This window comes from Microtus oregoni, unplaced genomic scaffold, assembly GCF_018167655.1.
Source record: "Microtus oregoni isolate MIOR12 unplaced genomic scaffold, Mior012 000003F_ref0000135, whole genome shotgun sequence".
In the NCBI taxonomy this organism is placed as follows: Eukaryota; Metazoa; Chordata; class Mammalia; order Rodentia; family Cricetidae; genus Microtus; species Microtus oregoni.
In genome coordinates, this window is record NW_024543062.1 from 7,081,716 (window position 1) to 7,098,541 (window position 16,826).

Consider the following 16,826-nt stretch of genomic DNA (forward strand, 5'->3'; position numbering starts at 1 on the left):
CATGGGTGTTGGGGATTCGTACTCAAGTCTCTGCAGACACTCTGTAGCACACACTCTTACCCACAGAGCCATCTACCTAGCTTAACTTTCCTTGAGCCTAACTAAGGTTCCATTTCTGAAAAATGGAGCCGATAAGGATCTTAGATGGTGCGGCTTCGTGGAAACCTGGATGTTTTTCTCACCTGGGTATGGAAAGTTCAAAAAGTATATTAAGGGCCCTGGGGATGTAAGATTTGGTGTTCAGAAGGATGCGCCTCCTGGGGCGCCCCCAGCTTGGTAGACGCTTCCTCAGCCCTGGACCTCTGAGGGTTAAAAAGAAAGACCCACGCCCCCTTTAACTGCGCAGAGCCCACCTCGCTGAATTTGAAAAGGCGGTCCTGGAGAGGCGTGGGCGACCCCCAGACGACTTCCACCTCAGACCCAGCCTTCACACCATCACCGGCTGGCTCCCTGCGCTCCAGCCTGGGGCCGCAGGATCGGTCCAGCCGTCCGGGGCACGCCTGATTGTCCCCAGCTCCCGGGACTCCAGGTCCCCGCGGGCGAGTGGTACAAAATGAAGCTCGTTTTGCTGTTACCATGGGCGTGCTGCTGCTTGTGCGGTTCGGCGCTGGCCACCGGTTTCCTTTACCAGTTCCCGGCAGCAGCCTTGCAACAGCACGGCTACCCGGAGCAGGGCGCCGGCTCCCCCGGCAACAGCTACTCGAGTCGCCGGTGAGTAACGCCAGGCGCCGGGCCTGGGGGAGCGATGGCTGGATCTAGGGACAGCCGGAGCTTGCAAGAGCCGTGGTCGGGTACTGGGGACACAGGACAGTGGCCTCAGGGGCGGGGGGGGGGGGGACTGGATTCAGGGACATCGGGGACTGTGAGGAGCATTGGCCCGGTGCTGGGGTGGGGAGTGGGATAGAGGACCAAGGACTGCATAGAGAGACTAAGGGTCACAGAGAAGTTGTGGTCGAGGGTTGGGAGGCTCGAAGGCGTGAGGGCCGGATCCAGAGACAACAGGAGATCTGAGGAGCGGTGGCCTGTTGTTGGGGTTGCAAGGCACGGGGCTTGGGGCTCTGCAGAGATGGAACGTGAGACAGTGGGAACTCCAAGGCGCGGTGTCTGGGTGCTGGGGACGCAGGAGCTGGATCGAGGGACAGTGAGGACTTCGAAGCGCTGTGGTTCGGTGTCAGGGAACTCAGGACACAGGGGCGTGCGACTTGGAGCCAGTGCGCGCTTGATCCAAGGCGCTGTGACTCCACACTGAGCCCTCCGAGTTTGGGTACGCACCAGGAGATTATGAGGCGTAGTGGCCCAGTGATCGGGATGGAGGGACATCGGGCTTGGAGCACGAGGCCTGGGGTGTGGAGCCTGAAAGCTAGAATAGGGTACAGTGGGGTGGCCTCCGAGATACCGGTGCTGCGGATGCAGGCCTGTGTATTCGGGATGGCCTGAACGCACGACGGTGGAAGCTTTGTGGTCAGAATCAGGGGGTGGGAGCGAATACTGCGATCTTGTGCTGGAAACCCCAGGCCTAAGGAGGCCTGGGAGCCAACTTGTGTTAGAGGGGTGCTGGGAACGCATCGCCCCGGCTTTGGTGGTCTCCGTTCGCGCCCACTCCGTCTCTTCCCGTCCTGGTTTTCTTGCCCCTCAGCCCGGGGCTTCGAATGGAGATGGTACCAACTTGCATTCGGGAGTCGTAGAGAGAATTCCTCGCACTCACAAGACTCCACCAAGTTCAGCCTCCACCAAGTTGCCAGGCTCACCTGTGCGGCCTTGGCTTTTTGTTCCACAGTTTCCAGAGTTACCAAGGCAGTGAGTCCTTTTGGCCACTTGGCGACACTAGAGAGGCCATTTTATCTGGTCTTTGCGGCCTGAGGCCACCTTGGCTGAGACTGCCCATTCACTCTGGGACGTGGTACCCGCCTGGATCCCAAGGCTTCGGTGTGGGGATGGAGGAGGCACGGGGTCACTCAACCCTTAGTGCCTGGACCCGCCCGCTGCTTCCATCTACCGCCAGGTGGCGCGCTGGCCTCCCCTGATGGCTTAACGCTCAGTCTTGCAAGCTTTTGAATTCCCAAAGAAAACGAAAAGCAACCAAATAAATCTTACTGAGTTTAGCGTTCCCATTTGACGGTATCTCCAATCTTCACACCTGTACCGGCGCCACGACATAAGTTTTCATCCTTACATCAGTTCAAGAGCCGCAAGAGAGTACTAAAATACTGGTTTACTGCTCTTAATAAAAGACCAGAGTTGGGGTCCCAGCACCCAGGGCATGGGGTTCGCAATCTCCTGTATCTCCAGCTTCAGGGCATTTGAGGCCCTCCTCTGGTCTCTGAGGAAACTGCACTCACATGCACGTGTATACACACACACACACACACACACACACACACACCGTCTCTTAACTGAAGTCCTCACTCTCTAAGTTCATTGGCAGCACGCAGGGGCGACTCCCATCTTCTTTCTTCGGACGTGTTCTATTGCTCCCCTACCGTTATGAAAGCCAAGAACTAGGTCCCAAGTCCTATTGCCAGTTTGCTTGCAATTTTATTGCTTTTATTTTGTTGGAAAATTCTTTCTGGAAGCTTCTATTGGGAGAGATCTCCAAACACCCATAGAAGTGTAGACTGCATATTTCCATATGTGAAGATAGCAGGAAACACGCATTGGAAGTCATAGAACATTCTGTATAGTGTGAGCCATGATTTCATTTTGGAACAACTGAACATGCATGCTGGGGATTCAAGCTCCGGTCCTCATGCTTGTACAGCGAGCTCTCCTATTCACTGAGCCCTCTCTTTAGCTCAGATGGAGTCTCATTAAAGTGTGTGGACTGGTCTTGAACTTGTATAGCACAGGCTGACCTCACTCTTCTGATCCCCCTGCCTCAACTTCCAAAGTAGCTAGGATTACAGTAAGGCATGTATGTTGTGCCTGACTTGGGAAGTAGTTTTGTGTGTGTGTAATTTAACTGTTATACAGAGAGTCCTGAGACTAAAGCAGAGGTCTGGAGTTACACACACACACACACACACACACACACACACCTTCCCTGATGTGTAGATTTGCATCTCTTGGATTCAGCCAACTTTGGATAAGTAGATACTAGACCCAATAACCATGAACAAGAATTTTATCAGCATTTTACAGCAAGGAGACCGGAACAGTTTGTGCTGGGAGCTGCGGATGCTTCGTGGACAGTGGATCCTTTTTCTCTGCCAAAATTTGCTTGCTGGGGTAAGGGAGGTGGTTTGGATGGATCTTCAGCGTGCGACTGCAGTGCTAGTGCTTGGGAGGCTGAGGTAGGAGGATTCCTGGGACTTGCTGGTCAGTGAGGCTGGCAGAGTCATTAGCTCCAGATTTAGTGAGAGACCCTGCTTCAGAAAAGTAAAGTTGAAGCCAGGCGGTGGTGGCGCTTGCCTTTAGATCCAGCCCTCAGGAGGCAGAGGAAGGCGGATCTCTGAGTTTGAGGCCAGCCTGGTCCATAGAGCTAGTTCCAGGACAGCCAGGGCTGTGCAGAGAGACCTTGTCCCGAGAAACAAAGACAAAAAAGTAGAGAGTGAGAGTGGTAAAGACATCTGATCTTGACTTCTGCCCAATACCTGTGTGCACACAAAGGGCTGTACAACTAAACACACACACACGTGCAACACACACACAGAAACGTCTACACACACAAACACAAATTTACATGGAACTTAACTGCCTTCCTTTTGTTCAGAAATATTTTTTAGAAGCGTCTATTAGAAGGATTCTCCAAACACACACAAATGTTTGTCTATGATTTTATCACTTGCAGTTTGTTCAGAAATGCTTTTTAGAAGTTTTTGCTGGGAGAGGTCTCGGAACATGCACAGAAGTGTAGGCTCTGCACGCTTCCAGATGTGGAGATAGCAGTAAGCAAGCTTCATAAGTTGTAGAATGGTCTGTATAGTGTGATGTCATTTATGGAACACAATAATTCTACACAGCACCCCTCCCCCTATAGCCATGTAGTTCGGGGATCGAACCCCACTGCCTTGCATACATCAGGCAGGGGCTCTACCACGGTGACAGCCCCACCCTTTAATTCATCTTTATTTAAAAAAACTATTAGCTAATTGGTATGTGTGTGCGAATGGCATATATGTACATGTGGTATGTGTACACATGTGTTTGGATATGTATCTCTTTGCATGCATATATGATGTCTGAGATACATTTTGAGAAAAGGTTTCTTACTGGCCTGGATCTCACCAAACAGGCTAGGCTGGCTGTCCGGTACTATCTGTCTCTGGCCCTGGAACTGCAAACATATATCTCCACATCTGTCCCCTCTCATAAAGTCCAGGCTGGCCTCAAAATATGTCGCCAAGGATGGCATTGTACTCCCGATCCTCCTGGGATTGCAAGTGTGTACACCACACCTGGTTTACGCATTGCTGGGGATGAACCTGGGCCCTTCTCCATGCCGGCCAAGCGATGTACAACCTGAACTACCTATGGCTCCGTTTATTTATCTTTGTTTACAGCTGCAGTCAGGAGGGTCAGAAGAGCTTAGCCCGTGCTTCACCCTTCTCTGATCTGAGATAGACAGCCTCCTCTGCCTCCTGCCGCTCTCCATGGTCCCTTGCCCGCTGCAGGCTGAGCAGCCCCACCTGCTATGCGTTCTTCTAAGCCCTAACTTCATTGGGGCTGACTGCCATCGGTGTTATGGTTCCTGTGTCTAACACAGTTAGGGTTTAGGGGGGCACGAGTCCCACATTCACCTTTCAGAAATGAGGGGAAGCCACAGGAAAGACCTCGGGGTTTGTTCCTACAGAATCTCAGTGGTAGGAAAGATGGCTCAGTGAGTTAAAATGCTTGCTGAGCAAACATTTGGACCTGAGTTCAAGTCTCCAGCATCCACACAGTAAGCTGAGTATGGTCATGCAGGCACCTACGACTCCAGCACTGTGTGGAGTAGAGACAATAGGCTCGCTATACACACAAACACATTGCATATACACATGCAAACACATTGCATATACACATTGCATATACACGCAAACACATTGTATACACATGCAAACACATTGCATACACACGCAAACACATTGCATATACACGCAAACACATTGCATACACATGCAAACACATTGCATATACACGCAAACACATTGCAAACACACGCAAACACATTGCATATACACACAAACACATTGCATACACACGCAAACACATTGCATACACACACAAACACATTGCATACACACGCAAACACATTGCATACACATGCAAACACATTGCATACACACGCAAACACACTGCATATACACGCAAACACATTGCATATACACGCAAGCACATTGCATATACACAAAAACATTTCCTTTCTCACAAAAACAAACTCAATTACTTCTTGGCTCCATGTGCAAAGTCTTTGCCCATTTCCTGACCGTCCTCTGTACAGATGGACAGAGCGAATGCAGAACCTGAAACCGTTTTGTGGCCCACTGGGAAAGTGTCTGGCAGGTTTGTTTGGGAAAGGTTGTGAGCCTTGACGTGATGACAGGGCTATGTCCTCACTCTTTCTCCCCCTTCTCTCTTGCCTTCCCTTCCCTCCTCACTTCCTCTCCTTCCTGCTCTTTCTGTCTCCTTCTCCCTCTCTACCCTTTCTTCACGTTGCCTCAGGAAGAGCCAGCATCAAGGACATCTCCCAGGACAGTCCAGTATTTCCCAGTCAGGATCCCACTCTCAGAAGGTGGAGATCATCTTGGACTAGTTGGTTCTCTCCTTCCACCATGGTGGTCCCAGGTATCGAACTCAGATCCTCAGTCTTAGTGGCAAGTGCCTTTACTTGCTAAGCTATTTTGCCCACCCCTGGCTTTTTAAAACCGTGGGTTTTGGGGCTCAAACTCAAGTCCTCAGGCTTTTAAGGCAAGCACTTTCTTGGCTGAACCATCGGCCCAGCCATTCAATGTTCTTATCTTTAACTCTGTAAGTGCTATCTGATGGAACAATGGAATACCCTCTGATGGCCTGAAACCAGCTGAGGAGATATACTACTTCTTGCTGCCTCCTGGCCTTTCTAGGATGGTGTTGTGTGACACTGTGTCTGCGGAGATATGAACAGACATCATCTATGTACCCAAGATGTGGAACCAGCAGAGACTGAAGCAACAACACCATCAAAGTCCAGCTTGGTGAACTAATGAGTTCACCGTAGTTCCTCACAGGAGCATGTGTGAGGAGTTAATTACAGGAACATGGATGTCTCAAAGCAGCTGGATCCCTGAGAGCACGGATGATGGTTCATAAAAGATATAACTCTCTGTACAACTTGCAGGCAGATCAGCAGGCTGGAGTCTCCTCAGTGTTCTTTACCATTTATATAACCTTGAGAGGGGAGGAGCTTTGTCAATCTGTTAAGTTTCAGGGTCTTCCTAAGACTTGTGTGTTGTCTACTTCCTGAGTTTTAAGGAGTCTCCTTTCAGAACTTACTGAATCTCAAGGGTGGATACTGAAGTTGGAGGAAATTGCTACCCATGAGCTAGGTTTCTAATCTCTCCACCTTAGAGCTTCTCAAACCCTTCTTGGTGTCTCCTCTCCACCTCCCACTGGAGCCAATTGCCCCTGCATCTTGCTGGGGTCCAGGTGTGTGGTTCAGGCAGATAAGGGAATGGGCTTCTCAACTCAGGGCATCCTGACTGTGGTCGCTACCTTAAGCTGACTGTGCCAGGGCACACTCAGAGAGCGTCTTGCTGGAAATGGTCACTCAGCTTGTCCCTTGCATTGCAGAGCAGTTGTGATACTGTTGGTGGCTTGGAGATCCCGAGACACCTGGCAGGACTTCTCTGTATGGGCTTTCCACAGTGAACCTGGGGCCCTTGACCGCTGGGAACATAACCCCAGTTAGTGGGTTGCACATGGGCAGAAATACCTTGGAGTTGGTAGAACGGGCCCTGGGTGTGCACACTTCTCACCTAGGACTGGAAACCTATTTCCTTTTTTTAAAATGACTTTTACTGGGGCTGAAGAGATGGCTCAGTGGTCTAGAGCTCTTGCTGCTCTTGCAGAGAACTGGAGTTCCATTCCCAGCATCCTTGTGGGGCAGCTCACAACTGCCTGTAACTTCAGATCCAGGGGATCTGACACCCTCTTGTGGCTCCTTCAATTATCCATACACATAGAAGCACACACACATACACACTCACATTTATGTGTGCATGCATGTGAGCTTGTATGCTATGGTACTTGTAGAAGATGATTTTTTTTTTCTTTCCAACATGTGGGTTCTGGATATTTAACTTGGTGCCAGTCACCTCTACCCACTGAGACATCTCATGGGCCTGGCACTTTAGTTTTTGAGGCACTGTCTGGAGTTCACCAGTTCAGCTAGACTGGCTAGTGAACCCCCAAGGATTCTCCTGCCTCTGCGTTGCCCAGAGCTGGCATTAGAGGAACACGCCAGGACACTTGGCTTTCCACTTGGGTCTTGAACTCAGGTCCCCATACGTGTTCGGCAAGCACTTTACAGACTGAGCCGTTTCCTCCAGCATGGGATCACACAGGACAGTCTTCACGGATGCGTGTGAGTTCGGGGAGGTGGGGAGCCTTCCTGCAAAGCCCCAGGGGTCTCTCTCTCTCTCTCTCTCTCTCTCTCTCTCTCTCTCTCTCTCGACCCGTCCCTCTCTTCTCACAGCTTGTCCGTTATTTTAAAGATCGATTCCCAGAGAAAGAATTGCTGTGGCAGTAGAAATCCCCATTAGCTTCTCTTGGCTCTGGTTGGCCGCACACTTCATTGCTCTTGGAAGAATGTGTGATCTGGACGCAGACCAGCTGCCCCTGGGGCGGTGACCCGAACCTCCATAAGGAACTGTTAGAGGATTTCCAAGAATGTTCACACAACAGTGCCTGGGGAGGACGGTCTGTGGCCTCATGGCAAACCTGCACATCATATACTGTTCTCTGAATCTCCCTTTGGAATAAGCAACCTCCAGTCCAGGTTAATGGGTCACAGCCGAGGACGGAAGTGAATCCTCTGGCTTCTCGTATCTTCTCGTCTGACGCTGTTACCTGAATTGTCACGGTCAGAGCCTAGGCGCTGGTAGTGCCTAATAAGCCATGTGCAGGGTTTTGTCTTTTAAACTGACAATTCAACATTGAAGACAGAAACGATTAATACAGGGCTGGTGAGATGGCTCAGTGAACCAAAGGTGCTTGCTGTCAAGACTGACAACCCGAGTTCAAACCCTGAGACCCACATAGTGGGAAGAAACATTGACTCCTGTAAATGGTCCTTTGACCTCCACACGTGTCGTGGAATGCACATACACATGCACACACATGCATACACATGCACACACATGCACACACTACACATGCACACACATGCACACACATGCATACACATGCACACACACACCATGCGAAAAGAAAGAGATTTATTCAACTGGTCACACTAACCACATCGGGAAGAGGAACACAGTGGTCCCTCCATCCCAAAGTCTTTCTTTGGTATCCTAACATTTAGCTTTAGGTTTATGTTAGGGTAAAATGTATCCACAGCTAAGCAGCTCCGGTCAAGGTGTGGTTCTGCCTACCACTGGCCCACCATTGTCTTGGCTCCTGTCTCTTCTCCAAGATGGTCTGATATGTCATCAGAACTATGTGAAATCTCTTCATATAGTTAGAGGAGGTTTCAGTATAGCTCCCACCTCTGACTGGCAACAGGTTTCGGCTCTTTCCTTCTCTCAGCGTGAGATTTCCGGGGAAATTCCAATTTCTCCAGCACTGGTACCATTGTCTCAATAGCCTGATAGCCAAAGAAAGGGGCCCAGTGTCTCTTTAAAGTATCTCCGTTCCTGCTAGGACAGCTATACTCAGCTGCTCTTAAGAGGGGTGGCCATGAAGGTCTTCTAAGACCCTGTGCTCTTTGATGTGAGCTGAGGGCTGTTGGAACAGGGGTGATGGCTTCCTAGAACATGCTGAAGTCCTCATTTCAAAGCTGCGGGGTTTTCTTCCTAAAGAGAGAGGGTGTGAGGAGAAGACTGAGCCTGGATCCCAACTCTAGACAGCATTCTGTGAAATCCTGGTCCCAGGATATGATTTAATCCTCAAATGCCTCAGGGCCAGCAACCTGAGGTCTGGAAGCTTCGTTGGGGGGGGGGGTGTGGATGGGGTGGAGCGAGAATGTCACGTGTCACTCTCCTGGAATCCAGACACTTGTAAATAAACTCACTGAAAGGCTCTGAGTAGGACGTCTGCCTCTCTGGACAGCGGCGCCGACCTCCGAATCACCCAGGAGGATGGAGATAAAGTGTGCAAAAGATGGGTGCGACCGAGCGTGTCCTAACTTCTTTCCTGGGTCACAGACAGGCTCTGGGTAGGGCGCTTGCAGCAACTCATAAGGCTGTAGGTGAGGGCAAGCTGATTAGCCTCCTGGTTAAATCTAACATGAAAAATGTGTGTGTGTGTGTGTGTGTGTGTGTGTGTGTGTGTGTGTGTTCGCGCATGCACGCGCGTGTGCATGTGTATGCTTGTGTAGATTAGATGATGGCCTTGGAGATTCTGGGCTTCTCCTGTCTCCACCCACCGTCTCGCCAGAGGAAGGCCAGGGTGACAGCCACATCCTACCGTGTCTGTCTGGCTTTCTGAGGGTTCTGGGAATTTGAACTCAGGTTCTCATGATCACATGGGAAGTGCTTTATCTACTGAGTCATATTCCTCCTGGGAGCCTTGTGGATGATTTAGGCTTTCTTTCCTTGTCCCTAGAATGTTGCTAGATTTTCCCTGATGCCCACTGGAGGGGCCTGGGCATGCTGACAATTCACACCTCGTGGGCACCCCAATGCTTGAGTGCAGCAGTTTCTTTCTGATTGTGCCCCACTGCCTACAGCCAGGCGTGTCACTTCTGGCTTCTGACACGTTTGTCTTTCCTGTTCCCCTGGCAAGCCCTGTCTGTGGTTCTCCCCTCTGGTCCCCCCTGTGATTGACTTGGCCATACGGCTGGTCCCGGAGTCCAAGAGGTCTTGGTTTGCCTGGGCACCCGGTTCTGGGGTGATGTGATCCTGGGCTGCTGGAATGTGTCAGCCGCATCCTCCCCTTCGTTCCGCAGCTGTTGGTGACAGTTCACTCAGACCCTGAGGATTTCTTGTTTGTGTGCACTGTGTGTGTGGTGCCTGGGCTCGTGTGCTCGCATGCAGAGGCCCGGAGGGTACCTCAGGTGCTCTACTGTGCCACATCCCACTTGACTTCCTTGAGATGACCTCTCATGGAGTCTGGAGCTCTGGAGCTAGGGAGGCGGCCAGCAAGCCCCAGTGGGCCTCCTGTCTCACCACCGACACGACCCTGGGGGTGCAGGTGGGCATGGCCGTGCCCGGCTTTCCACAAAGGGGCCGGGTAGCTGGATTCAGGTCCTCGTGCTTGCAATGGCAAGTGCGCTTGCGCACTAAACCATCTCCTCACTTCCGAATCCTGGAACTATTTATGCCTCGAAAGCCTGGCAACCTGAGTTCCGTTTCCATAACTCACATAACGGTGAAGGGAGAGAACCAACTCCACAGGGGTGTTCTCTGACCAGCACATGCAAAGGAAGCATGAGGCCTCCCACCCCATCACACACACGCGCACACACAGAGTAATAATAGAAAGTTGATTTTTTTTTTTTTTTTTTGGCAGGGTCTCACTATATAGCTCTGGCTGGCCTCCAGCTCGCAGAGATTCCCCTGGCTCTGCCTCCTGAGCGCTGGGATTAAAGGCGTGCGCCACAACACCCAGACTATTTTTGAGAAATTGTTTTAATTGTTTTAATGTTTTACCAGGTGGTTTTCTAGGGCTTTTGGGAAAATCTTATAATCTCCCGTGTGTGTGTGTGTGTGTGTGTGTGTGTGTGTGTGTGTGTGTGTGTGTGAATGTGCGCGTGTATGCATCAAAGCCTGCTTTGACCCTGGACTGGACACTCCATCTGATCACAAGAAAATTGTGGACCCAGCAACTCAATGAACTTGCGACCCTTCTGCCTCGACGGCCTGAGAGCTGGGTGCAGAGACCCAGGTCTAATCCCAGTGCTACCTTTCCTTTCCTAAATTAGTTAATGAATTTTTTATTTTTTCATTTATTTTTGAGACTTGTCTATGTATACCATGCTATCCCAGAACCCAGTATGCAGACCAGGCTGGCTTGGAACTCAGAGGTTCATCTGCCTCTGCCTCCCCAGTGCTGGGATTAGAGGTGTTTGCCACTATGCCCAACCAAATGTGTGTGTGTGTGTGTGTGTGTGTGTGTGTGTCTGTCTGTCTGTGTACATGAATGAAGCTGTGGGGAGAGGGTGTTGGGTCCCCTAGAGCTGGAGTTGTAGGCATCTGAGAGCCGCCTGACGTGGGTGCTAGGAACTGAACTTAGGTCTTCTGGAGGAGCAGTAGGTACTCTTGACCACTAAGGCATCTCTCCTGCCTCAGCTCCCAGTTTAATGTGGCATAGGAATCTAACTTCATGCATGCTGAGAAAGCACTCTACCTCCTGAGCCACCTACCATAGCAGGTATTGCAGTATTGAGCGGGGCATGAGCTAAAGCAATGCCCTGTTCTGGTTTGTCATTTGTGGTGCTAGGGATGGAACCCAGGTCTTATGTGTGCTAGGTAACCACTGAGCCACACTCTGGCCCCTCACTGGGGGATTCTAGGCAGGGGCTCTACCACTGAGCCACACCCCAGCCCCTCACTGGGGGATTCCAAGAAAGTTCTCAATCACTGAATTACATCCCAGCCCCAACAATCCCTTATTGATTCAATTTCAATGGAATTCTGTTGCGTCCACTTTTCCACTTGAGATGAGTATCTTGACCATGAGCATCCATGAACTCTTGAGCCTGGAAATGTGTTTTAAGCACGGAGCCAGGAGCCCCTGCACGCTGACAGCGCGAGGGTCTGCCCAGGCTGCTGCAGAACGAATGGCTCATATCTACTTTTTGTAATTTTTCCCCCTCTCTCCATAAAAGTGATAACATTAGAAGTTGTCTGCCTGCTGTTTTTGGTCGGGAACAGCTGCACATGGGGACAGCTGTCTCAGCTTCAGGACACAGGATCTGCCGGAGATTAATAACAGAGCCCAGCCAAGCCCATGGGGAGCAGAGCCGGCTAGGATTACCTTGCACCAGGAAGTGTGCCTGCCCTGTTGACAGCGGGTGGGGAGCCTGCAGGATGGATGGGATTTGGGGGCGCCAGGGGGTGGCTGGGCAAGACATCCCACTGGCTGGCCCAGTCAAATCCACCTCCCACCCCTTGAGATGCAAACTGACTCTCCCAAGAGCCTCTGGCTTCCGCTCGACCTGAAACCCTGCAAGAGCTGGTCTCTGAGAAAGATGTGAGGGGCCAGAAATGGAAGCCAAATGTTGGTGTCAGGTAGAGGAAGCTGGTGGGTGTTGCGGCTCTGCAGGCTGGGCAGCTGTGAGGGCTCAGGCTCCCGGGGCCAGCACAGCTGTGGAGGTGAGGCTCGCTCGTCTATTTTTAAAAGTTCTGGCACACTGCGCATGCGCGAGCACACCAGTGGGTGAAGACCAGTGGCAAATTGTGAGTGTTGTTTTTCGAGTCTACACCTTGTATTTAAAAAGAAAAGCTTTATTTATTTGTATATCTATTTATTTGTGTGTGTGCGTGTGCGTGCATGCACTTGCACGCGCAATAAGCGCCCGCATTTGGTGTGTTTGTGTGTATGCCTACTTGCTTGCACGCGCATTGTCTGCATGCAGGCGCCTGCAGAGACCAGAAGAGGGAGGCAGATCTCCCAGGACTGGAGTTACAGATGGTTGCAAGTCACTGGGTGTGGGTGCTGAGAACTCAATTGTCCTCTGCCAGAGTAATGTCCTCTTAATTACCGAACCACATCTCTAGCCCTTCCCCTCGCCATCTATTTATTTGTTCATTCATTCATTCATTCATTCATTTAATTTGAGACAGAGTCTCTTGCTAGCTTGGAACTCACTGAATAAGCTATTCTGTTTGGTCAGCAAATCTCAGGAATCTGCTCATCTCTGCCTCCCCAACACTGAGAATTCCAGGTGCACGCCACTCCTCCTAATTTTTTTTATGTTGGTTCTGGAGATCAAACTAAGGTCCTTCTTGCTTGCTTACTTACTGAAGTAACGTCCAAACCTGCAACTCTGTGCATGCCTGTGTGCATTGCACATGTATTTGTGGATGCGTGTGTGTGCATGTGTGCATGTCTGTGTGTGTGTGTAAAACAGGATCTTGCTATGTGCTTCTGACTGTCATAGCACTGCTGTTAAGACTGCAGTTGGGTGAGCATCTTTTCTCATCTCTGCCTTCAGCTCCTTTGGGTGCAAGTTCAGGGGCAGAATTGCTGGATCACAGTGCCAGTCTGTTGTTTTTTGAGGACCCACTTTACAGTGGCAGTGACAGAATCCATCCCTATTAACAGTGAAGAGCTGTGTGCCAGTTGCTTCTGTTGTTTTGGTTGATTTTATTTTTGAGATAAGGTCTCACTTTCTAGTCCAGGTGGACCTTGAACTCGGAATCCTCCTCCTCAGCTTCCTGAATGCTAAGATCATAGACATGCATCATCATGCCCAGCTAAAACTACCTACTTCTTAATAAAAATTGTGGGGCTGGAGAGATGGTTCAGTGGATAAGAGCACTTGCCATCCTTGCAGAGGGCCCAGGTTCAATTCCCAGTACTCACATGGTGGCTCATAAGTGTAGCTCCTGTTCCAGGGAACCCAATGTCTTCTTCTGGCCTTCACAGACGTCAGGTATGCAAGTGGTACGCAGACGTGCATACAGGCAAAATACCAATATACATCACAATGGCAAATTAAAAAATTATTGTGTATGCAGTGCACATGAAGTGTATGTGTGTGCATATGAGTGTGGCATAAACAAATAAATATAAATTAAAAATGACTATATATATATATATATCATACATGAAGTGTGTGTGTGTGTGTGTGTGTGTGTGTATCACGTGAGTGAGAAGGCCAGAGGTTGATGCTGGGTGTCTTCCTCTATCAATCTCCATCTACTTTTTTTTTTTTTTTTAAAGATCTCTACCTAAATAAGGAGATTGGTGATTGATTAGACAAGGCTGGTCAGCAAGCTCTGGAGATCCTCTGGTCGCCATGCCGCAAATGCTGGGGTAACAAGCGAGCCCGCGCCACCATGCCTGACTTTTATACATGGGTGCTTCATGCTCAAGATGCAACGAGTCCTTCACCGACTGAGCTGTCTCCCCAGACCCCACATGTTTTCAATTTTAACATAATCAAATGTATCTGCTTTTTCTTTTGTTGTTTGTGTTTTTAGTGTCATAGCCAAGAAACTCTCACCCAATCCAATGTCATGAAATTCTCCCCTGCATTTTCCTCTAAGAGCTGGAGTATTTGGGGTCTTGCGTTAAAACCTTTAGCTTATTTGGAGTTGCCCTCCCCTCTCTTTCTTTCTTTTTTAGACTGTGTTGGTAGCCTAAGTTGGCCTTGAATTCTGTGTGTAGCTGAGGCTGGCATCAAAACCAGTATTTTCCTGCTACAGCTTCCCAGATGCTGGGAATAAGAATGAGCTTGGGGGGGCTGGAGAGATGGCTCAGAGGTTAAGAGCAGTGCCTGCTCTTCCAAAGGTCCTGAGTTCAATTCCCAGCAACCACATGGTGGCTCACAACCATCTGTAATGAGGTCTGGTGCCCTCTTCTGGCCTGCAGGCATACACCCAGACAGAACATTGTATACATAATAAATAAATAAATATTTAAAAAAAATCTTTAAAAAAAAAAAAAAAAAAAGAATGAGCTTGGGCAGTGGGGGTGGCGCCCTCCTTTAATCCCAGCACTTGAGAGGCAGAGCCAGGCAGATCTCTGTGAGTTCGAGAGTGAGTTCTGGGACAGACAGAGCTACACAGAAAAACCTTGTCTTGAAAAAAAAAATTAGTGAGCGTGGTCATACCCAGCTGAGTTACTTTTCTGGTGTGCGTGTGTGCGTGTGTGTGTGTGCACACGTGTGTGCATGTGTGTGTGTAGGGTGGAGGACGACCTCGGCTGTCATTCTTCAGGCATTTTGCACTGTTGGTTTGTTTGCACAGAGTCGCTCATCTGGCCGGCATCTCATGGACTGCACATCTTCCGAGTCTTTGCACCTTGTCTCTTCAGACAAGACGCCACTTATGCAGCCCTTGGATTTGCTGGCCTGGCTGGCCAAGGAGCCCCAGGGATCCTCTTGTCTGCACCTCCCCAGGGCTGATATTACAACCATGCAGGTGCTTTTGTTTTAGATTGCGAGACAGGGTTTCTCTGTGTAGCCCTGGCTGTCCTGGAACTCACTCTGTAGACCAGGCTGGACTTGAACTCCACCTGCCTGTGCCTCCCGAGTGCCGGGATTAAAGGCGTGCGCCACCCCCGCCCAGCTGTGCCTGGCTCTTCATATGGGGCTTTGAACTCTACGCTTGCACAGCGAGCACCTCACTGACTGAGCTGTCTCCCCAGACGCAGCCCTTTCCTTCTTTCAGGATTATCATCTCAGGTCTTTTGTCACAGAAAGAAGATCTAAGTATCACAAAGGGATCTGGAGAGACAGAGGCGCACGACATCGTTTCTGTGTTGAAGTTAAAGGTAAACGATAAACAGAACTGTCTCTAAACATACCGTGTCACAGCGCTCACTCATAACTTGAACTCTTGCTTTAACTATGACTTAGTTTTTATGGAGGCACAGTCTCATGTAGGCTGTGTCAAATTTCCTAAGTAGCCAGGGATGACCTTGAACTTCTTATCCTCCTACTTCTGACTGCCTAGTATGTCTGGTTTTATGTAGGGATAGGGAGGAATCCAGGGTTTTGTGGTTTTAGGGAATTGAATGCAGGTTGTCAGGTTTGGTGGCCAACACCCTTATCCACTGAACCACCTTGCTAGCCCTTACCTCCTTCCTTGCCAGCTTATCCATGCAGTAAATACTATGCATATTTTAATGTGTGTGTGTGTGTGTGTGTGGTATATTAATATGTATTAACATTTTTTTTGAAACAGAGGTTTACTATGTAGCCATACCTAGCCTGGAGTTTGCTAGTGTAGACCAGACTGGCCTAGAACTCGCTGTGACCACCTGCCTCTGCCTCCCGAGTCCTGGGATTAAACATGTGTGTGTCTGCTTGTATGTCCACTAGAACTAGGCTGTTGTGAGCCAGCTGATGAGGGTGCTGGGAACTGAACTTGGAGCCTCTGTAAGAGCAGTAAGTGCTCTAACAGCTGTGCCCTCTCTCCAGCTTTGTACTTTTTCATCGGCATCATTCTTTGTGTTGGGTCAGGAAGAGCTCTATTGGCAAATGGAATAGAAGCAGAGAGGGTGGTCAACCCAGGGAAGATGCTGATCTGATTCTTTCCCCAGTGGTCCCAGGGTGGGAAAGCTTGCCTCGGACACTCTCTGCAGTGCGTGCGTGTGTGTGTGTGTGTGTGTGTGTGTGTGTGTGTGTGTGTGTATGTGTGTTTGGGGGAGTTGTCTTCTGAGTTTTCTCTGCAGTGTGTTTGTGCATGTGTGTGTGTATTTGGGGGAGTTGTCTTCTGAGTGTTGGGGACTGTGGGGTGTACACTCTCTGCAGTGTGTTTGTGTGTGTGTGTGTTTGGGGGAGTTGTCTTCTGAGTGTTGGGGACTGTGGGGTGTACACTCTCTGCAGTGTGTTTGTGTTTGGGGTAGTTGTCTTCTGAGTGTTCGGGACTATGAGGTGTCTGAGGCAGATGCCTAGGGATTAGACACCCACAGATCAAAATACGGAGGGATGCAAGCCTCCTCTTAAGGTTAGGATGTGGAACGATGGGTAGAGCATTTGCCTGGTATGTGTGAAGTCCAGGGTGCCATCCTCGGCACTGCAAAAACTGGGCATG

General features: G+C 50.0%; 1 protein-coding gene across 2 annotated transcripts in view; it reads left to right on the forward strand.

Annotated features, from left to right (window-relative positions):
• The first annotated feature begins 479 nt into the window (after nt 1-479).
• Nucleotides 480-16,826, forward strand: part of Col26a1 (collagen type XXVI alpha 1 chain) — a 134,238-nt gene continuing 117,891 nt past the window's right edge. For both annotated transcript variants that reach the window (XM_041648844.1, XM_041648845.1), the window contains exon 1: nt 480-711. In XM_041648844.1, the coding sequence (XP_041504778.1) occupies nt 554-711 (158 nt within the window). In that variant the 5' untranslated portion in view covers nt 480-553. The remainder of the gene's footprint in view (nt 712-16,826) is intronic.